This window comes from Centrocercus urophasianus, unplaced genomic scaffold (assembly GCF_019232065.1).
Source record: "Centrocercus urophasianus isolate 14NV4802_14NV808 unplaced genomic scaffold, USGS_Curo_1.0 seq_15, whole genome shotgun sequence".
Classification (NCBI taxonomy): Eukaryota; Metazoa; Chordata; class Aves; order Galliformes; family Phasianidae; genus Centrocercus; species Centrocercus urophasianus.
In genome coordinates this window covers 12,362,399-12,385,627 of record NW_024884697.1, presented here as the reverse complement: position 1 = coordinate 12,385,627, position 23,229 = coordinate 12,362,399, and the positions used below count along the sequence as shown (strand labels likewise).

Here is a 23,229-nt window from a genome sequence, read left to right as displayed (position 1 = left end):
GCAGCTCCGCCAGCACCGTGTCCTCCCGCCCTGCCCCCCGGCCCGGCTCGGCTCGGCCCGGCTCGGCCCGGCTCGGCTCGGCCCGGCCCGGCCCAGCAGCACCGCGCTCCCCCCCGCCGCTCCCGCCGCGTCAGCACAGCGCGGCCCAAGGACGCAGCGGCTGAGGCGCGCGCAGTACAGCCCGGGCGGCGCCAGAGGCGCATGCGCACCTGCCTCCTCCCCGGCCATCCGCACGGCCACGGTCGCGCCCGCCCCCTCCTCTCCCCTCCCCGCTACTCCGGAGGACGGTACCGTGCTGTTCCTCAGGCGCCGTCCTGAGGGGGCGGTGCGACCGGCCTGTGCGGCGGCCTCCGTCCCGGGCAGCTCTGCGGAAGGTCGTGGCGCTCCCGCCGTGAAGCTGCCCCGCCGGTTGAGGAGGCGGCAGCCGCCGGGCGGCGTCGGGCCGGACCCATACCCCCGTCCTCAGAGCGCACGGAGCCGGGACCACCTTCCGTTCATGAGATTTTATTCACATACGCAGCACGAATTCCCGATTTGGTTTAGAATCGCTGAAAACGCAGCGTAGCTGCCGCTGCAGAACAGCCTCGTTCTGCCTCCCAGCAGCAGCCTGGCTCAGCCAGGGACAGAGCGAGGCGCTACGGCCTGACACACCGTTCTTGGTGGTTAACGTATTCCCAGCACCTTTTCTTGGCCCAGGTAGTGGCAAAGCTGAAACTACACTCGTTTTCCCCAGGAGAAGACCTTGGCTAAATAAAACAGCTGTGCCTTGTGACAGCACGTAGCCACAGCCTGGCTGACTGCAGCAGCTTCGTGGAAGCAAACAGCCATCAGTACCTTCATTCAGCTCTAATTCTCCTAAATCTGTAACTTAATACAGAGACTTCAAGGTGTGCTGAATTGATCAAAACATCCAGTGCTCACTGAAGAAGAGCAAGATGAACATCTGTCCAGGTCAGAAGCTATAAGCCTGCTTCTCAGAGATGCGGCAACACAGCTCAAGCAACCTCATGGTCCATTCATTAAAAAGCACCAATCACTAAGGCTTGTATTACATTACAACCAGCATCTTGCTAATAACTACTTAATTTAAATGCACTAATAAAAACTTAAAAAAATACAAATCTCTTACTGTCACCCTTTAAAGATTTGTACAGAACGTAAGTAAGAAAAAACGTTGTGCATGTTAAAATCTAGGCCGTGCCAGCAGTTCGCTCAGCGTAACCAGGTGGTATTCAGCTGCGTTTGGTTTTTTATGCTTGTGTCCATTTTCAAAACTTCTCGAATTGCCATAGTAGCATAAGTGGAAGGAGGAAGGGAGAACTCCATCTTCAGTGCCCGGAATTTACCATCTATCAGAGGAGAGAGAAAACAAAAATAAAGAACGTAAGTAATGTTTATTCTGAGGGCCATCCAAACTGGACTAAAGTTTTCCACCACCATCCCTGATCCCATACTACGGCCTTTACCACCACACCCCAGTCTACAGTCCATAGTGTAAAGCAGAATTTTGTAAACCATCTTGTATTTAACATTTTCTTTCAGCAGGAAGTGATATTCTAAGTGTTCATCAAAAACTAGATGGACAGTTTTGTCAGACTGAATTCTTATCCACTGTTCTTTTTTGGTCTGGAAACTACTGTTGAAAGACTTTGTGACCAAAGTTACTTGGAAGATTTACATTGAATTCTGTTAAGTATCTGAGTGGTCTGTTATGCTCAGCACAGATAAACACTCAAACATAGCAATAAGTTGTAGCTCACTTCCAATTTTTCTTTACGCATTCCGTAGAGATTTACTGTGGGATGTTTATTTGATTGTACAGATGTCTATGAGAACATGTAGCAACCGATACAGATTGCTGGAACAATTGCTCACACTCTTGAGAAATAAGGGTCCTTACTTACACACCTCATTTCGATATTTTCAGTACCGCTGTTCAGCAGTCTTGTTCAGTGATGCTCTTTTAAAGAGCTTTCAACAGGTAGCAGTTTAAAACAACAGACAGATCAACCTTCAGTTTTGCAAAGATCAGCAAATACACCAATTTACCTGTAGGAAGAACTGGTAAAGGTTTTCCTTCCAGCTTATCCAAATCCGTAGTAAATAATGGGATTCTAGGATCATCATATGCAACAACTTCCCTACGTAACATACATAGGATTTATTATTATTATTCTAATTCAGCAGTTACAATAATACAATTGAGATGGAATTACTGTCTATTAAATTAGGTAAGATGCTGTTTATCTTGCAGTAACTGGTAAAGCTTTCAGTACAAAACTTGCCTCTGTTTACACGCGGATTATAAAATAATGAACTAGTGATACATTTCTTTGCATAATTCATCTCCTTCCTCCCATGGAATATCAGGATTTCCAGATATACAAGAAGTAGTTTATGAAATTATGGGAAGAGTGTTGTCAACTCTGAGAATACTCGAAGGCTTTTTTTCTTTTCATTTTGAAGAAACCTCTCTAAACCTTTAGAACAGGTTCTTATGCATTTTCAGTGTATTCATATAATAAAGACTATTCAATATGCACTGACTAGGCTGAAAAAGTAACTAGGAAAAAGGTAAGCTTTAAATATCAGTAATAATTAAAGTAAAATTCAAATATTTGAATTTTGTCTCCCTTTCAAACCTTCTATTTTTTTTTCTCCAATGTAATAGTGATAAGTTTCTTTGTACATTTGTACAGTCACCTGTTTAAAAGGTATTTATTCAGTTGCTATGTGACAGCCAGGTGGTGCCACTAATAGCAGTGAGTACATTTACATGATAGAAATCTTTCTGATTGACACCGTTAATTGGAGACCAACTTTCTCATCTCAGGATTACAAAAAATAACTGTTTTGAATATTATCTATCATGCTTTCACCATCAACCTGAGTAATTATGGAGTGTTTAGGCAAGCCCTTGCAAAGGAAGGTAGCAACTAGACAGATGTCTTGACACTAAGACATTACAAAACCAGAGGAGCAGTGAAGAAATAATACTATGATTCAACTTCAACTGTGTGAAAAAGTGGAAAAAAAAAATGCACAAAGATTTCTCCCTACCTATATTTTGTTCTGCATGTGTATGCTGTAGGTCAATCTAATGGTTCTTAGTCAGCCCACATATTACTCTATTCACATCCAAGCTCCTTTGTCCTCCTACTTACCAACTGACATTCTGAGGTCGAATGATAATCTTTCTGTACGCCCCAGAAAGTGAATAGTCTCTGATTTTATGCCTCATGTTGTTGATGTCAAGATTGTCAGCTACTAGCATTTCCTTGTAGGCTTCTCCAACTGGAAGAGAAGATATTTAATCAGAGATTGTAGAGTGGCTGATTGAAATGGGCCATTTTCATAGAGCACTCCTTCCTTTATGCGCATTTTAATAGTTGTCAGTGTATATGGGTTAAAAGTTAGACAAAAATGTAAACTTATTTAGTAAAAACTTTATTAACTATTTTCTTATACAAACTGATTAACAGAGGCAAATAACCAAAAAAGAATCTTTCTTAACAAATAAAAATTGAAGCTGAAAACAAAACTCAGAAAATAATTTACTGACATTTCACTAGCATCTCATACAGCTTCCAATTATCTACACTTCAGAAAACTGATCTCAGATAGACGAAGTTTTAAAAAGAAAGGCCAAACTACTGCTTGTCCTGTCTTTGAAAAAGCACAGACTGAAAAGAGTTAGGAAAGCCATCTGAAGAACTTAGCAAAAGGTACCATTAAGTAGCTCTGACACTGTCAAAGCAATGAGTAACTACTATAATCTCATATCCCCTAGCAATGGTGTGTGTATATACACCTGGGAAAGATGGGGTGGCAGTGGAAACGTAAGAATCCATTGCAGCTGAAATACTCGTTTACAGCACAATTACCAGCATAACCAGAGAAATCTGAATCAATAAGTTAGCCTTCTTGTAGGAAGAAGGAGCTGGAATTCATCCTCCGCCATGTCTGTGGACAAGATCAAGCTAAGGGAGCAGACAGCACACTCAAGGCCAGGACTGCCACTCAGAAGGACAGGCAGAGGCCAGATGATTGAGCCAAGAGGAACTTATGAAGTTTGTTAAGGAAATGTCCTTGTATCACAGAATCATAGAATTGTAGGGGTTAGAAGAGACCTCAAAAGATCACCAAGTCCAACCTTCCTGCTAAAGCAGGTACCCTACCAGTAGTTCACTTGGGTCGGCATCCAGACAGGTCTTGAATATCTCCATAGAAGGAGTCTTCACACCTCTCTGGGCAGCATGTCCCAGTGCTGTCACTCTATGTTCTTCTGCGTGTTTCTATGGAACTTCCTGTGCTCCAAGTTTTAGGCCATTGCTCCTGTCCTGTCACAGCACACCACCGAGCCTGGCCTCATGCGTTTGCCTCTCACCTCCTTTTAGATATCTATAAACATTAACCAGATCTCCCCTCAGTCCTCTCCTTAGACTGACCCAGGTTACTCAGCCCTTCCTCATACAGGAGATGCTTCAGGCCCTTAATCATCTTTGTGGCTGTATGCTGAACTCCTTCTAGGAGATTCCTGTCTTTTTTCAACTGCGTAGCCCAGAGCAGGAAACTAGCCCAGCTGTGGCCTCACCAGGGCAAATCAGAGGGGGAGGATCACCTTCCTCCACCTGTTGGCCACGCTCTTTTCAGTGCACCCCACGAGAGCATCTAGAAACACTTAACTCCTTGTGATGATGAAAGGCTAGACAGCAACTTTAATTGACAGTTATTTGAAAGTCCCAGTGGAAAGGAAACCAGCAGCAAAAAAATCTAATGGCATGCTAGACTGTGTCAACAGAAATGTAGCCTGTAGCTACAGCAAGAAAAACAGTTAGTGCCCCTTACTGGGCTTTTATTAAGTTTTACTTGGAACAGTGTGTCCAGTTGCAGGTATGAGTACAAAGTAGGTTCTAATGAACTAGAATGAGTCTAAGAGATACTCCAATGGCCAAGAGCTGTAGCACATATCTTGTATGGAGAATCTGAAAGAACAGGTCTTCTTTAGCTTAGAGAAGATTCAGAGACCTGAGACACTATCTGCCCTTGGAAAATTCAGCCCTGACAGGTCAAAGCCCTGAAGAAGTTGGCCTGAATACCAGATGGCCTCTGAGATCATAGAAATCAATCACAGAAATGATTCTTTGACTACCTCTTAGTAACAGCAACACAGTTTTCCAAATGGATTGCTGAATTTATTCAATTAAAAACAATTTTGATATAACACACTTTCTATACAAGACATGAAAGATGAAAACATGTTAACATTTAATTAAACAATATCTGTTTCTTTTCTTCCCAATTTTGAGTTTTTGAGTTACATATTCTGTAAGTTTGGCTTGTTTCCTAATTTTAAAAAACCCAATGCATATACTCCTTAATGAGCTTTTCACTACTTTTTTTTTCCTTGTGCCACAATAAATCATTTTGCCTCAGTAGAAATCTTCAGGAAAAGCTATTTATTAAACTGAAATATGAAAAAGATTTATATTAAATGAAACAAATTACCATGTAAGCTATTACCAAAGTGGGAGAGGCTGACAGTAGCATATCTACTACTAGAGAACAGCTCTGAAACAGTCAATTTTTGACAGTCAGGAAGGCTGCATAGATCTCATCTTCCTTTTAAGAGCTATCTTAAAGCAGATCTACAGTTTCACATTTGTTGTGTAAGTTAGCAGACTTACTTTTATGCTTCGGATAAATAACATCAAATCCAGGTAATGGCATCACTACATCATGAATGGTGTAGTTATGAACATCTCCTTCTTCAATGTGTACAGCTGTGGCTACAATCAGGACAGAAAAGGAGAAGAGATTCCAGTTACAGCTACATTAGCCAAATTTACAATGGATCATTTGATTGAAACAAGCCTACTTTGGGGAGGGTAACCATTGTGTTTTAATCTCCACTTAATAGACAACATTTTCAAGAAAAAAGTTTTCAAGGCTGTTATAAGAAGAATCACAGCCCAGTTTCCAAGGACTTTTAAAGCTGAATAACATGAAGACTGCTAGGTGATGTCTCCTAGCCAGACATCTGGCTTATGTGAAGGAGAAATACTACGTATGCTCTCACTGCATCAAAATGCCAGTGAAAAATCCAAGTAAACAAAGCTTTGACTGAGTCTCTGCTTTACTAGATGCTGTCATAGAATGACTTGGGTTGGAGGGGACCTTAAAGGCCACCTAGTTCTAACCTCCTTGCCATAAGCAGGGTTGCCAAGCAGTAGGTCAGGCTGCTCAGGATCTCATCCAGCCAGATCTTGAATGCCTTGAGATGGGGCATCCAGAGTCTCACTGGGCAACCTGTTCTAGCACCTCACTACCCTCTGAGTAAAAAATTTCTCCCTAACATCTAACCTGGATCTACCATCTTTTGGTTTAAAGCCATTCCCCCTTGTCCTATTGCTATCAGACTATGTAAAAAGTCCGTCCCCGTGTATGGGAATTACTGAGTCACGGCCTGAACCTCTGATTGATCACCTGAGGCAAGCCATGAGTCAGCCAGAGGAGCAGAGCTGAAGGCAACTCACCTGTGCTGCCAGAAGACCTATTTAATTCACCTGTGCTCCTTGACCTATTTAAGAGCTGGCTACCAGTGGGGAAGGATCTTGTCTGGAGATCCCTCCTTCTGGTGTTTTGTAGTGAGCCCAGCATAAGGGTAAGCCTTCCATTTATTCTCTTTTGTTATCATAGTCCACTTCACCTAATTCTCTTGTTTATATTGTGATTGTAACATCTTGATATCCATTGATTATACACCCCCCTTCTGCTTTTAAGCACCTTTCAAGTACTGGAAGGCCGCAGTGAGGTCTTCCCACAGCCTTCTCCAAGCTACACAAGCTCAATTTCCCCAACCCTTCTTCATTGGAGAAGTGTTGCAGCCCTTCAAGCAGCTCTGTGGCCCTCCTCTGGACCTGCTCCAACAGTTCCACATCGTTCTTATACTGAGGAGTCCAGGCTTGAACACGTTTACCATTGTAAATTCCAATGTAATTTCCTGTGACTAAAGCATTCACAACATCCTCCTTTACCTCCTTTAAGTGTGAGATCTCCTGGTACAGCTTTAAGCCCATATTCTTCTATTCTCTTGCTCACCATATTGTTCCACACATAACTTTGGTAGCTATGAATATACATTAAACGATTATTCCTTGGTATCTGGAGGTTAAAAAAAAGTGAAAAATTAGAAATATGTACTTTTAGGACTTTCTCTCAATCATAGCCCAAAATGCCTATGTCTGAAGCATTACCTTCTCCAGCAGCAGGCCTAGCAAAACAATTTATTGGTATACAAGTTTTTAAAAAAGTCTATCTGCGATTTGGAAAAAGGGTATATAAAGAAGTAATGCTTTTGTCCATTGGGAATCCACACACACACACAAAAAGTGTTAAAATTAAAAATGAGACGCTACTTTTTTTTTTAATTGAACAGCTCAAAGAAACGAAGCTGTTATAAAACACTGAATTCATATTCAAGCTCCTGAAATGCTTAAGTAAACTTTGCAGATGTTAAAGCACAGTGTTAACCTAATAATCCTCATCATAAACAAAAAATTAATTCTCAGCTCCTATGCTGGGCCCAATAATTTGCTGGTTACGAGATATTTTCTCCGAAGACTTCATCTTAATTACAGTACTTAAAAGTGACTGTGAATCCACCACATCTATACAGTGCTGCCTCGTTAGCACACTGTCAGTTTGATTTATGCTTTTAAACCAACAGGAAAAACTCTTCTGCACCATTCTCAGATCCATACTATACACAGCTACTAAATATAACTGTATGGCTTCCAACTTAACGAGACTGTGGTATAAATAGGAGAGCTCATTATGCATACACTAATTACTGATGTCGCACATTACTATGCAGCAGTAGTTCAAACAAAAAAGGTAGGATAAAAGCAAAAATTTTACACAAGTTTAGACTAACAGAAGCCTGATGAGTGTATTTCAAATTCACTGTGACACCATAAAAAGAATATGTTTATTCCAGTAAATGCCCCACAGCACTTTTACACTCACTATGCCAAATGCAGAGATTATGTTCTTCATTCCATACTTTAACAGTCCACGTAGAAGCTGTCCTTCCACGCACCTTTTTACAGGTAGTTTTTTGAGAGCTGCTGCTGGATCTTTTGTCTTTGCCCATTCTTCTCTGCATTTTACTAAGTATCCCTTCTCAGCTAGAACAAGGATGCAAAATAAAAATAATTTAGCCACACACAAAAATCTATCTATCCTTTTATTAAAAGAGTTGAAAAAGTAGCATTTCAGTCACGGTAACTGCAGAATCACAGAATGTCTGAGATTGGAGTGGAGATTGGAGTGCTCCAAGTGCAGTCCAAACAGATTGTGTATTAGTATTCAGATCCCTTTTCACATGCACTGCACTGCACAGTAAGCCAAAAGAAACAGAAAGGCTGAGAACTCCATCTCACTTGCTAAATGGGCTGACGTTTAAATTTCAGAAGCTGTGCAAAGTTGTCTCCCCAATGCCCTTTCAAATGAAAAGAATCAGAATCTAGAAGTGGTTACTCCTCAGTAATTCTCTGGGGAGGAGGGAAAAGAACACTTCATGTATTTCTCAGCCCTTACCTCCTGGTCGTGGTTTTAGTATCAAATCCATTACTTCATTCCAGTTGTTCTGTAGAATAGCTCTAAGATCCAAACAGGAAAGTGTGTAAGAATTTACTAAATACATCTTAAAATTTAGTAAATTTAAACAAAGTAAGTACTGTGTTTATGCAATATTGGCATTATGCAGGACACCTGCTGAAGCAAGTTCAAAACAAGTTCCTTCATGAACCTAAAATTAAAACTAGCACATGCAGTAGGATAGAAAAGCCTTCCAAGAAATAAATAAATTAAAAGTTAGAGAGATTAAGAGGGGAAAAAAAAAAAAAAAAAAAAAAAAAGAGGATGAAAGCAACACATACCTGCCAATCTGATATGTAGGAACAGCTGTGGTTCCAAATCTTTGCATTCCATAGTAGTTAATAAATCCAATTTCCCTGAGAGAGTTCATTGCTTGCTCTATCTGGTCATCAGTTCCTGTTATATTTCTAGCATTAAACAAACAAAAAAAACCTGTCTGTAACTTTTCTTAACCTTTTCGAAGGGCTTACAGTATTTTAAGGTCCCCAAAATAATAAAGCTCAACATTAACATTATCCAACACTCATCAGATTCAATAACTTCCATCCCAATGGGACCTTTCTTCTCTGCTGTAAAACCAGATGACTGAATTCCCTGTCCTGTTTGAGGGGAAAAAAATTACCTGAGAACAACAGTGAAATGGTTCCCTTGCAGTTCTCCTAATTTCAGTGGATGATTCTTATAACTGAAATTTCCTAATTTAAAGTTCATCAAGCATTTATTCAAATGAGCAAGTCTTTGTGCAGTGATTCTAAAAAAAAGAAACAGACCAACAGTGACCATCCTCTGTTTAGAAAAGCAGGTAAGTTAAATAAATATAAAAATGCCATCATTTCGAAACAAAAGCAGCGAGTTGTGTTTCACCACTCTTCTGCTCTTCTATTCAAAGTATTTTTGTGTAACATCTAAGAAAATTACAAAGACCTGGTTATTCACAACAAAACATTCACTGTGACAAAACCATTCATGCTATCTTCATGTTTATATTAGTGTATGCCCTCAAGAAATCAAAGTTGTAATACTGAAGTATAACATACCCTACGCCACAGGTGTAACTCTTCTTGACACTTGTGAGCATACTCAGAACAGCAGGATCTTAAACACTTCAGTAATTGGATACTGTGTAAGCTTAGTGGAAATGAAGGAGCATGAAGTCAAACCTGTCACTGAGTTTTCTCACCAGCATTTTGAGAAATACATCCTGTTTTTTGCATCACAGAGCTGGCTCTTTGACACTTCTACTAAAACTTACACCAAAACACAGAAGTTTATCAAACAGTCTGGACAGTGTACTCTGCTCAGAGTGGGCTGATGGTCAGTAAGCTCTCCTTCCCTACTCCACCTCTCTTCAGTGCTCTACAGGAGAGTCTGGTACTGAATGCTACTGAACACTACCAGAATCAGCAGGTTCCTCCCTAGTAGGCTGTCAATGCTTACAACAGGCTGACCTATTGGATACAGTGTTAGAAAAAAAACTGAACACTCAAGATGGCTAAACCACAAGTTCAGTTAATTGCCCATCAATTGATAAACTTGTAATCAGAAATCAAAATCTGGGGCTTCTTACCTGATTCACAAATTAATAATTCCCTTTATACATGCAAAACACTGGGAGAAAAACTACCAAGAATTAAGCAGTGAATGCCTTCCTTTTAAGAAGGACTTGATCAAGTTCCTGGCTTTCAGACCTCAGAATTGCTCCACTTGAGGAGAACGGTTTTCAAAGAACTGAAAAAAGCAACAGGGGCAGAAAACTACAGCGGCTAAACAGATACTGTAATCCATGGCTGTGAGGCATCTTAGTTACTGATGTAGCACTAATTTCAAGTGCCTACGAACCATGTATTTATCTTAGATCAAGCCACGATAAATTTTATTATGGGAGCAGATTAAGGCAGGAAAAATTTCTTGTCTTTTTCTTACCCTTTTGTCTACTCAGAGATGGGAAAGGCAGTGGTTAGCCTTCTCTGGAGCTGTTCAGAAAGTTCAGTGAGAAAGGAAACAGGATTCCAACCAAAGGAAGGGGAAACAAAGGCCAGGATGGAAATGAAACAGGATTTCCATCGTGTCATTCTGCTTTGCTGTGCTGCAGAGGGTCATGTAGTGTGGGAGCACATAGAGGAAAGTTGGGCCACTGCTTCATCCAGATACACGCATTCACATGTGCCTACCCTCGGACTCAGGACACTACTGATGGAAAATATCAGCAATCACCATAGAATAAAAAGAGGGATTACAGTATTTTTATTAATGCGTGGCTCCGGTACTCAGCAAGATCAGGACATGAATCTGCCACTCATGACATGCCTACTGAGTGAGCATTATAGCAAGGTAGTAAAGTATCCGTGGTAGGAATGCAAACACTCCAGTGTATTTTTACTTACCTAAGAACAGCAATTTCTTGAACTGTTATAGCCCTTTTATCTTTAGTTCCCATGTAAGAAAATATGTTTGGCTTCACTCTTAAAGACAACAATGAAATAGATTAAAACTACGAAAGCAGAGACAGATTTGACATAATTTTCAGCATAATTACCTAGTGATATTATTTTATATGAAAAATATGAATTTTACATTAAAAGCAGAACATACACATATACATATGTTGATGCAGCCTAGTTCTGGGAAAGAAAATGCAATTTGACACTCCTGAATGTGTGTAACATTATCTAAGCTATCTCTAAACATGTAAAACACAAGGAAACCTTCCGGAGCAATTCACTTCTAGCACAACTATGCTTTCAAACTACAAGCCTTCAAATACTTCCTTACACAAATGCACTCAGTTCACAAAGGTGCAGTAATCACTGCAAAACAAAACAACAATTCACAAGACATTCATTTCTCCTTTAAACTTCAAATAGCATGTCTGCTTGAATAACATGCCTGCATATTATGTGAGAATATGGGAAGTTAATTTAAAGTTTGTTCCATTTCTATCCTCAAGAAGAAAATTTCTTTTCCTGTGTTTCCAGTTATTCCTTCAATGGGCACCAGATGGTATCAAGATTGCCACTATATACCTATTTCCATCAAACTACACCCCCAGCAGTCTCTTCTCGTACAGAAACACTAATATGGCGTGCGATAGAGTTAGAAGCACAGATATTTACTGTGGGACAGAAACAATGAAGAGAAGAGGAAAAGCAAGCAATAGATCACTGAATTGACCCAATTTAAAGATAATCTTTTATCTGTAATTGATTATATTCACATCATGCCTTTCACAAATCCTTTTGTTGCTGCACCTGATGGGGTGAAAGGAACTAAGACTGTGTTTGCCTGGAGAAATTAACACACAGAACTACAGATTATCAGTCAGTGTTTAGGAACAAATTAACATATCATCACAACAGTATGTATCACAACATACTGTCATACATATGCACACACTTGAAACAAATAGCTTTTCATTTACGTTATTTTCATTGAGGCTATGGGCTGCCTCACCTTTCTCCAATCAGCCCACTTGAATTACAGACTTCTGCCAGTGAAATAACAGGATGTAGTCTTTTAAATTACTTGAAATCACTTGGCTCTCTCCTTCTGAGACTCAAAGTTTTATATTTGATATCCTAAAAAATAATTTTTTTTTTTTTTTTTTAAGAAAAAAAACTTGGCTAAAGATTAGGCAACAGTAACCACTTGTGTTGCTCTTACATTACCCTGAGGCATCACATTAACATGAAACAGGCAGAGGGAAATCTGTATACTAGTTAAGTTGACAGAAAAAACAGCCTTACCTTAAAAATTTTGATAGGACATTAATGGCATCCATAGTATCCTTGTTCTCCTTGTACAGTACAAAATGGCAGTAGCTTCCCCTGGATTTTGGCCAAGAGTGTTTTCTTGGATCTTTAAAAACAAAAGGTTAGAATGTTAAAAGCGTCTCTTTTTAATTGTTTCAGTGAATATGGTTGCCATTGAAGCTTCATTTAAAACAAATACACAATAGTCAGTTTGTGATTATTTCCACCTGCTTTAGAAAAAAAAAAAAATTAAATATTGACAGTAAGAGCCACAAAGCACACTGAAAAATACACTCAGTGTGTACAAAATGGTGAGTTGTCACAAAGCTGGCTAAAAAAGATCCCCATGTCACTTGACTGCCATCTGATTTGATTAAGCTCTTCAAAACCTTTATCATTACACTGACTTTCAGCTAGTAAAGTAAAAACCACTCTAAATTTCAACTAGTGTCTGCTCTAACTAACAGGTGAGGACCACTGGAGCACTGTTTGTAAGAAGACTACAGTATTATTTATTATTATTATTTATATGCAGACAGTAAATATGCTTAAGCTTCATTAAACTTTTCACTAAAGGACAGCTCTTCTTGTCTTCTTCAGCAAAATCTTGCATTGAGCTTGAAGAGCAAGATACCTCCATCAAGAAATCATTAATAAAACAGAAGAGAGGAGAACAGCAATTCACAAGGAAAGTCTTCTCCATCCAAAACAGTTCTTATTTAACCAATCCATCTTGCACACAGTCATTGTCACACCCTCCAAGAAAGGAACCCCTCTCAGAACTAAATTATCAGCTCTCTACACAATGCACCACGAGACTCCCCAGCTCTGGGCACGACAGCCACAGTGTGCCTGTCCCCACACTGCCCATCACGCTGAGCACTGGAAGGCTGCAGCTATAATCCCAATGTTTAACCATTCCTCACTCAGTATGTCAGGGTATTCAATCAGGTAGATGGGGCTGGGGGGGCAGCCTGCATTCCTGATTGCTATTTTCCAGAGTCACATTACATATTTCATAGTAAAATAATATTTCTAAGCCTTCTTCCAAATCTTTTTTCTGCAACTTAAAGGCTAGAAGCAGTTTGTAAAGATCAGAATGTATGATACGTGAAGTTGTATAAATCTGGAAATTGTGTTCTGAAATAGAAGGCTGAAGGGTAAAATTTAGGCTTAATGAAATCAAAGGGAAATTTACAATAGATTTCATCATCAACCCTGATCATTCAACATCACTTCTCATTGGCAGACACCTTTTCTGCACTGAACGGTTACTGACTATCCTGCACTAGCAAAAAAAGCTGTAGCACAAGCCCAATTCTTGCCTGCTTTCAGGAATTTTAAACACTACTTGTGTGTAGATTGTTTGGGGCTTAACTTAGTTTTGTTTTAGAACTGTAACTAGTTTGGCCAGTCTTATCACAATTTAGGAGGTCATAATGGTTGGCATTTCATTTTGTTAGCATGAAATGTCAACATCTCTTACCTGTTGCAGTTCTGACCTCTGTCCCAATGCATAGCATAAAGAGCACAAAAGAGTAGCATTTAATTTTTAGACTGTCAAAGGGTTTTTAAAGGTGAACATGCAGGTTTATGGTTATGGGATTGTTTATGCTTTAGAGCATCCAACAGTTAGGTGGTGGATGACAGCAATTTCGACAGTTATGCAATGGAATCGTGCAGAGGCAAACGGTGAACATATGGAAAGCTTCAATCAGAGACGCAACAAACTTTGTTTGTGGACAATGATGAAACAGCAATTTACTGACAACCTAAAGTATCTGGGGTGTGAACTTACTATAGACACAGAGTATCTTCTAATTTTAAGATTTTAGGAAGCCATTTTTGCTATCTGCTTACATTATGAACAAAAATAATCAGATACCTCTCAGCTAATTACTGCACATTTCTGAAGACTTTCTTGCCTGGGGAGCCCACACAGGACTGAGAAGTGTTGGTGGCTACATAAGCATGGAAGACATAATCCTGACTAAAAGCAACTGGCAGCCAGAACTCGCGTTCATTAGCACTTACACACGCCCACCAAAACTGCACTCATCTCCACCAACTTGCACAGGTGGCTGCAGCATCACAACTTAAAAGGCCAAGTTTAAATAGATGATGCTCCTCTGCCTCACAAGATGGTGCTCCAGATCACATTTTAATCCTACAGATACATTGCTAAGTTCTCTTCAGTGTGTTCCAAATACTCAAATTCTTCTATACAGTATTTGTCAAATCAGACTGGCTGAATAAACAAACTCAACTGTAACAATGGTTAAAGAAAATATGCAAGCAGAAGGGAAAGGTGAAGGTAAAAACATTACAAACTGACAGAGAATAAAACTGGTTGAGGAGAATTCTGTGTTGGTAACTATACATATCCATGCACAGTGCATGCAAATACACGTTTTCTAAGTGATTAAACAAGATATGCAACATGTTATAATTTGTGCCAATAAATGTACAACATTCCTGTTATATTCCTTAATAAAATTCCTGTTTTATTCCTTAACAAAAGCCTTAGAAGTAATAACTAAATTGAATGTGGAGATGGTCTTATTTCAAATTTTAAATTATCCTATTTCCTTGTCTTTTGCTTTCTCCACCTCCTTCATCTTTAAAATGAAAGGGCTGGGTTTACAGATTGTATCACTTGTAAAAGTTTGAAATGAAATAGTAATCAAGCAGTTTACATCGAATCTTAATAATAGTTAAGTATCTGAATAATAATGAAGTGTCAAAAATGGCATTTAGACAATTCTCTCAACTTACAGGAGAAGCAAAGAAGTAGTAACATTAAAAAAACATAAATAAATAAATGTAGAACATATGAATTTATCTCCCATAAATAAAACAAGATTTGGTAAGACTGAAGTGGATAATACAGCCTTTTGAAAATCTTTCATTACTTCTATTGCTCCAAAATAGTGACTATAATATGTATGGACAATCCTCTGAAAATAAAATTAGCCTCGAAAGCAGAAGTAGCCTTATAACTGAAACTAACTTAAAGGCCACAGTAAATACTCATAATTTATGTCTATATGAACAGTAACTCTGAGAAAACAAAATACCTCTAATCAACTCATCAAGAATTTCGTCATGAATTTTCAAGACAGCCAGGATTACAGCGGTGCATTTCAGCTACAACCACAAGGCACACGTACATTTCAGGCAGGTTCATGAGGTCCGCTTCAAACAACACACAGAACAAAACCCCTACTTTGCCTTTTTCCATTGTAATAGCAAAAGATCCTCTTGCTTCTAATATAATTATACTTGATTAATGATTTGGAAAAAAAAACGAGTAAAAAAAAAATAAACGGTAGATACTCTTTATGTTTCTAGTTATTTTAGATGCACAGTATTGCTGCAAAAAAAACAGCAAGCCAGACTGCATGAGGACGTACGTTCCATGTGAACTACCTTCTAATGATACAATTTTTAAATATTTTAATGTTCAGATTAATTTTAGCATTTACTTCACCCAACTGCTGTGATACTGAAACTCACTTGCCAATGCTTTTTTCCCAGCAGCATGATAGGCAATAATGTATTTTTTTCCATCACGATCTTCTGTTTTAGTCTCCAGCCCAGGAAACAAGGACTTAACAGCTTGGTGGATAACTGTTCTTTTTTCTTTAGTGTCTTCAATGACCTATGTTGAAACACAGGTGTGCACAAACAAAATCAAATAACACAAAAGGAAAAGGACTCCCCAAGATTTAAAGTTTTGCATGCTTAAAAATAACCCAAACAATTACTGAATCACACCAAAGTACTGAATGGGTATACTTTAAGAAATCTGGCCTAGTCATTAGTTTTAAAAATAATAAATGCTACAAATCCCAGAAAACCAAAAATTCTCAAGACAAATTCCCTAATTTTGTATTTAATAAAATTTCCTCTTCTAGCAACAACTCTGGCAAAACTAAGGTTTTCTATATGAAAAAGAAGGGAAAAAAAAAAAAAAAGGTAAGATAACTTGGAAATTATCTAGCCTAAGATTCCCTAGCCTGGAGAAAAGAAGGCTCCAAAAAGACCTTACAGCGGCCTTCCAGCACCTGAACGGGGCCTACAAGGAAGCTGGGAAGGGACTTTTCATAAGGGCATGTAGCAACAGGACAAGGGGAAACAGCTTTAATCTAGAAGAGGGCAAAATTAGACTAGATATTAGGAAGAAATTCTTCACAGTGAGGGTGTGAGACACTGGAACAGGCCGCCCAGTGAGGTTGCAGATGCTCCTGCCCTGGAGATGTCCAAGGCCAGGCTGGATGGGGCTGTGAGCAACCTGGTCTAGAGGGAGGCATCCCTCTCTACAGCATCGAGGCTGGAACTAGGTCATCTTATAGGTCCCTTCCAACCCAAACCATTCTATGATTATTTAATATATTAATGTTTCTTTGAAATTATCAGACCTAATCCTATTCTACCATCTAACACAAATGCAACAGCTGTTCTTCAAAAATACAGAATATTGGACTATTCAGAAATATGAAGCTTTGTTTTATTTTGTACATTGTTTGTATTTCTTGTTACAGAAGACCATTTTTAGCCTCTTTTCTATTAAGAGACTTAATACTCACCTTTGAAATGATCTTTTTATCAGGATGGATGTTTATTTAATACTTCTTAAATAAGTATCTTATAAAACACAACTAGACAGAGAACCAAAACATTGCAAGAAAATTTTAACACCACAGAAATTAAGATGTGTTTGAGTTCAGGTGTCCCACTGAAAGCTAAGTAACTACTCCTGTGCACAAATTTAAGTGTTTGTAATGCCTTACACAATTGCATCCTAACTTAGCAACATTTCAGCATTAGCTGCTGCAACGTCACATACAAGTTGCTCTCATACCTGACATGCATTAGAAAGCTCATAATTACCACTCACTCTTATTCCCTCCCCACAAATTTCATACTATTTATTCATTTTACCTCTATGGCCACACTAGTTTCCTTGTTCTTAAGAAGCTGGAGCTCCTCTAAACGCTTCTTGTCTTCATCTGACAAAACAGTGAATGTTTCTTCTGATGGATCCTGACACATATTTAAGGGGGAAAAACAAACAACCAATAACCCACATAAAACAATTTTCATTTTCTTCATGTTTTTGCTCATTCAGCTGCTACCAAACCTTTACCTCAAAATTTACCTCATCGTCCACTGGGACAGTGAAGTCATCCAAATGGCTCACACGTCCATCTTTGCCTATTTCGTGAACAACGAAGTCCGAGTACCTGATGGGAAAAAAAGCACACAAAAATTGTAATTAAAAAAAGAAATCCCACATCACAGAGTGCTTCCTAAGAAGCACTCTATTTGTCTGTAGAAGCCATTCAAGGGAGCACAAAAGAAACTTCAGCTATGATAAAACTGTGCCTATTTCCACCCCTCAAAATATACTAAGAAAAGAAAGCAAAAAAGTGCAAGGTAATTAAACTAAGATGTTTGCAGATACCCAAGCAGGTGCCATAGTTACCTGCTAATAATTAAGACACCATTACCTTGCTACAACTTCAACACACGTGTTAACTGTAGCTCCCAACAACTGCAGGACGAAACACATTAGCCATTCTTCAAGGAAAGAGGGACAAATAAAGCTCTGTTTCATACGTTCAGCTGCAGAGAACACCTTCCAAAATAAGCTGCTCTGCATCCTCTGTCACAGCAACAAAAACATTGAGCACAATGTTTTGGATTGAGTCACTATGCCCAACAATGAAACATCCTAACTTTAAGGGAGTTGAGACAGTTCATGTTGCACTTGCTACATTCTTTTTAAGGAGCAACCACTCCTAAAGAAAAAAAATATCGGCAGTTTATAAATGTACAAACGCTAAAAGATTAATAAAATACTTCATCATGGGAATGTTTCTATAGCACCCTCCAGCCTATGTTTCTACATGTGCCATGCTATTAGCCATAAGTGTTATTGGCAGAATTCCTTGCTTAAGAGTGTTCCGTACCCTCCCTCATTATCTGCAGCTGTCTAGACATGCTAGTGATGGTTGCCATAAAATTGCTGGGATTAAGTTAATTATAGGTGTTATAAACTGACTTCAAAGTGAAACTGTCAGTCCACAAACATTTCTACCACACAGCCACCTCTGGCCACTTCAGTCTGAAAACTGGCAAATTTCCCAAAAGGCATTTCAGCACAGACTGTGCTCACCAGAGAAGGCTTATGTTAGCTGTTCAGTGCTGCATGGAAAGATTAAATACATCACAAGTACATTTCATTTTATATCACATTACGTCTTTTATTATATAAAATGATCTGTATGTTCAAAAGAAAGCAAAAAAGTCTAAGATAATTAAACAAAGATGTTTGCAGAAACCCAAGCAGGTGCCGTAGTTACCTGCTAATAATTAAGACACCACAAAGCTAGTACTTAAAAACAAGGACTTGGTGCAAAACAAAACTGCCTTGCTAAGGTAGGAGAACAATGATTTTCATTTCAGAGTTCTTATGTTTGCACTCAGAGTTTTACTCAAAGGTGTTTAATTTAAAAACTAGATTTTTTTATAGGGAAAAAAGCTACTAGTATTCAAACATATTATTAAGTATACAATGTAAGATCCATACCCCATGTTATAAAGTTTTCTTTTATGTTTTGTAAATGACATTACAACTGACCAGAATATATTTCAAAGCCTACTGAACAATCTGCCAATACACATGTATAACTACTGCAGCACAAAAGTCAGGAAAAAGCAGGAGAGAACTGGAGAGGGATGGCTTCAGTATCAGTATCACATCTCGTATCAGCACTAAGAGCGGTATGAAAGGTAGCTGTATCACATTAAGCTTTATGCTGCATGCTGCTGCCACAGAGTAAGATAAATGGCAAAGATCAGCATAATCATCTACCTCCATCCACACTGAGCTTCCCCCTCATTTGACAGGAAAGAAAAACATAAACCAAAACCAATCCAAAAAAATGCCAAATTAAACATTTCTTTCAATCTCAGCATCAGCAAAAAAAAAAAAGTGATGAACCTCCCAAATGGCAGCACATAATCTGGTTGCATCCTGTGCGTTAGAAAAGGAAAACAGAGAAGAGCTGTTAACATGGGGAATTAACATACGTAACAAGACAAAGAATTACCTCTCCTTTAAGATTCCAGAAAATCCTTTGTGACAGCTAACAAATTTAGTTATGCCAACGTCGCTTTCTGTTAGTCCATGCTTCATCATGTCTGCAAAGCTCTCTGGATCTCCATCTTCATCACTGTCCTCTAGTTCTTCATCTTCCTGCTCCTCACCTTCCTCATTGGGAATTATTTCATTCTTCGTGTCCTCAAGCATACATTTGTCAGGCTGTTCTATTACAGTCTGAACACTCTGCTCAGAGTTGCTTCCTGCCTTAGAGTTCTCTGAGATCTTCTGTCTTTTAATTTCATCCACATTAGCCGCATCACCCTCAGAATGAGGACGTTTCAAGGATATGTTATTCATTTCTACAGTTTCCATGTTTAAGGCACAGTGTAGGATAGAAAGCCCTGAGAAGCAAGAATGGCTTACTTCCTTGTTTGCTTAGAAGCAGTATCAATACATGGCCTTTTCACCACTCCAAAGACTGTGCACCCTGCAACAGTTCAAGAAAACCATAAATGTTCTGCCTTTTTTTTTTTTTTTTTTTTTTTTTTTTTTTTTTAAAGTAAAACACCAAGTAAAGGTTTTTTACAGCTGAAACAACATGACTTGGAAAGAAAGGAGTTGTTAAAGGCACTTAATATCCACCCAAAGGCAGCATGCACATTAGGCTGTAGAAGAACACTACACAATCCCTTTACCACCATCAGTTTTGCCATCACAGCTGTAGCCAGCCCTGTCCATGTAGGCTCTGCTGTCAACAGTAACTTAGTGCCTATCAAGCTTTCCGTTCCCAAGTCTTCTGCTAAAGTACTACTCTCAAATACTTCTCACTCTACCAAGACTTCATCTTGCAAGGTTTGAGAGAGGATGGCTTGATTCCCCTTGCAAGGACTGGGAGAGGATGGCCTGATTTTTCTAAGCCTAAAACCTGATCTTCCCCTTTTCTACAGTCATCTGCTGTAACACACACAATTCCATACAGAGCTCAAGATGGCAATAATTCAGACCAAAAGGTAGCACGGAAATGATGACAAAATCCTTGAATGAGTGGGACAAAAAAAACACAAGCAAGTGAAATGATCTATGAGAACACAGTACGACTACTCACACCGGTGGAGCAGAATCTTCACTGGCAACTTCAGCCACCACCTCTCTGTCAGCAGAACCCAAACATCAAGCCTGAAAAACAGAAGAAAATTTTCTCAGAAGGTTTGTGGGGAGGAAGAAACAAAAACAAACAAAAGACAACCTACCAAAGCAAACCAACAAGCAAACAGACAAAAAAAAATTAATGTTGCAAGGATATCATCAACTGCCCTGTGGCTGTTATAGTTGCTTCCAGCTATTTCCACAATGGATGAAACCCACCGCATACCAAAACTCCCCTCTGCAGAAGTGCTGATACATATTGAAGAAAGAGAGCTGACAGCACAGACAGAAGTACAAGAGGAGGTGTATGAGGATATGGGGAGGGATGTGAAGGAGACACTGCTGGAGACGGCTGAAGATGCACTCCTGGAAGAAGGCACACCATTCCAGAGCAGGGACACCTTGAGGGGCCCACAGCCTGTGAAGGGGCCCACATGGCAGCAAGGCACATCATCCTGTATTATTTCTCCAAACACTGGAAAGAATTTTTTTTTTAATTTTGAAGAATACGATGTTTTTAAAGGAGGGCTCGTGACTAAGTCATTAATCACCCTGTGCTGAGTTATTAATTGATTGCTACTGCTAGCCACAGTTCATCTCCTCGTTGGGACTTCTCACTCTATAGCTGACATAAATGTAGGGTAAATAGAAAATGCTTGTCCTATGGACACCTGCAATGCTTTGCTTCAAATGAAGGACTGAAAAAAGAAGCTAAAGAAAAGAACGGATGAAAAGAAAACAGAGACTTATAAACTAAGTGATTCAAAGAGTGACAAAACACGCAGAAGAAAGTAAAACTATCCGCAAAGCAACGTACCTTCAAGCAGGAAGCCTGAATTTCAGTTTGTCCTCAAATAAAATCCTCCTTTAAAAGTAAGGTAATTGTATCCAAGAGAAGCAATTCACCAGCATTTCCATATTCTTCCCATATCTTCTTAAATATACACAGCCCTGACTGTAAAGCACCAGTGGGGACAAGGCTTCTAGATGGCTCCTGAGACCTTCTGCATGGCGAATAAAATCAAAGCAGGCAGACTGAAAACCCCTGAAATGCCTGCCAAGGAGGTAATGGTAAATCTGATGTTTGTAAAATAGCTAATAAATGACAGCAAATGGTTACAAGAACTCAGCGTTGGCCACGGACGTCGCAGTGCTGCAGGACACTGCCCGTGCTCACAACAGTCTCACAGTCCTGCCGTGACGGCAGCCAAGGCCGTGCTCCGAGGGCCGTGACTGGAAGGGATGTGCAATGCCCGCAGGGGCTGGGCAGGAAAGGTCTGGCCTCTTTCCGACAGCCGTGCGGCCGCCTCAGCCCCTTCCCTTGTGAGCAGGTGTTTCCATAAAAGCCAGATTCCGCACCCAGCGCGGCCGAGCAGCAGTTTCAGCAGGGATAGAGATGGATCTCCCGCTGCACCCATAGCACTGCCTCTCTCCCCGGAGCGGTTGCTCACAGCGCAGCCCGTTACGCGGGGCGCTTCGGCGGCGGCCAACGTCCCGCCGGTACCAGACGGCCGCCATTCCCCCACCGGCGAGGCGGCTCGGCGCGGCCCGCGGGCACACCCGGCAGAGCGGGGCCGAGCCCCACGGGGCTCGAGGCCGGGGAGACGGCCTGGGAGCGCGCGGCAGCACCGGGCCCCGGCACCGGTACGGAAGCGGCAGGCGGCTGCCCGGGGCGGCGGCGCCGCTCGGGCGAGAGAGCAGGGCCGCGGCCCGTGGCACCTTGGAGCCGGGAGCCGCGCGGAGGCGACGGGCCGCCACGGAGCCCCGAGGGGCGGCGGCGCCGAAGAAGGGTAGAGCTCCGCCCGCCGCCAGGCACACGGCGCTACTTACCGCACGCGGGAGCGGGAGGCCGGGCCGGGCGCAGCGGGGAAAGAGGGAGGAGGCGCGGGGAGCGAGTCGCGTGGGCCCGCCCCGGCTCCGCTCCGCGTGTGCGAGGGCGGGAGTAGGAGGGAGGCCGGCCGAGTGGCCGGCCCCGGCACCGCCCGCGCCGCGAGGTGAGCTGGGCACCCGCTCCTGCCGTGGCGGCGCTGCGGGGCGTCTTTCGGCAGCCTTTCGGCAGACCGGTCGCTGTGGGTTCCAGTTCCCAGCGAGCCGACGGCAGCGGTGGTGCCCGTGAGCGTCTGTACTTCGCCTCCGGCCCGCTGAAGGTCCTTTTGGAAGCGAAAAGACTGCTTTCAAGCATCCAGGGGAAGCAGGCGGGAATTTATTATAAATTCCTCTAAAGTACAACAGCTCTGCAGAAGCAGATTAATTTTGCCCCGGCCGCTGCAGGCAGTGAGTCAGCACAGCGAGGCGCTGCCCCCAAGCTCTGCTGCTGGCCGCGCTCAGTCCCGGGACGGGCGGTGCGGGAAGCGCCATTTCGGAGCCTGCGCCGTGCAAAGCGTGGGGCCTTTATCAAAGCGGGCTGTGTCTGCGCTGCGCGTTCTCCGACCTTGTCGGAATGTCTGCGTTCATCTTTCTGTTTCGGGCGATAGTGAAAAATCGTCGTTAACTTCAACACATATAATTTTGTCTTTCCTTTTCAGACCCTTCGCGGCGCATCATAATGGTGACCAATCTCAT

The 23,229-nt window shown here is 41.0% G+C and overlaps 1 protein-coding gene across 2 annotated transcripts; it reads right to left on the bottom strand.

The window, feature by feature from the left end:
- Window positions 1-488: 488 nt before the first annotated feature.
- PUS7 (pseudouridine synthase 7) lies at window positions 489-22,554 on the bottom strand. 2 transcript variants are annotated; one of them, XM_042815992.1, is made up of 18 exons: window positions 22,498-22,554; window positions 21,485-21,721; window positions 20,627-20,697; window positions 19,529-20,008; window positions 17,560-17,656; window positions 17,355-17,456; window positions 15,927-16,071; window positions 12,405-12,516; window positions 11,046-11,123; window positions 9,284-9,412; window positions 8,943-9,068; window positions 8,602-8,663; window positions 8,029-8,189; window positions 7,038-7,164; window positions 5,688-5,789; window positions 3,165-3,294; window positions 2,050-2,141; window positions 489-1,349 (listed from the first exon to the last, which is right to left on the bottom strand). In XM_042815992.1, the coding sequence occupies exons 4-18, from the start codon at window positions 19,891-19,893 to the stop codon at window positions 1,213-1,215; spliced, it is 1,965 nt and encodes a 654-aa protein (XP_042671926.1). In that variant the 5' UTR covers window positions 19,894-20,008; window positions 20,627-20,697; window positions 21,485-21,721; window positions 22,498-22,554; the 3' UTR covers window positions 489-1,212. The 2 variants fall into 2 exon arrangements, with proteins under 2 accessions (XP_042671926.1, XP_042671927.1); XM_042815993.1 differs by having other exon boundaries at window positions 17,572-17,656.
- Window positions 22,555-23,229: the final 675 nt, after the last annotated feature.

Coding starts and splice junctions, on each gene's coding strand:
- PUS7 (XM_042815992.1), bottom strand. CDS start 19,893: ATGGAAACTGTAGAAATGAATAACATATCCTTGAAACGTCCTCATTCT. Junction 17,457..17,559: donor ACGATGAGGTAAATTTTGAG/GTAAAGGTTTGG, acceptor AATATGTGTCAG/GATCCATCAGAAGAAACATT. Junction 16,072..17,354: donor AAACTAGTGTGGCCATAGAG/GTAAAATGAATA, acceptor GTTTCAACATAG/GTCATTGAAGACACTAAAGA.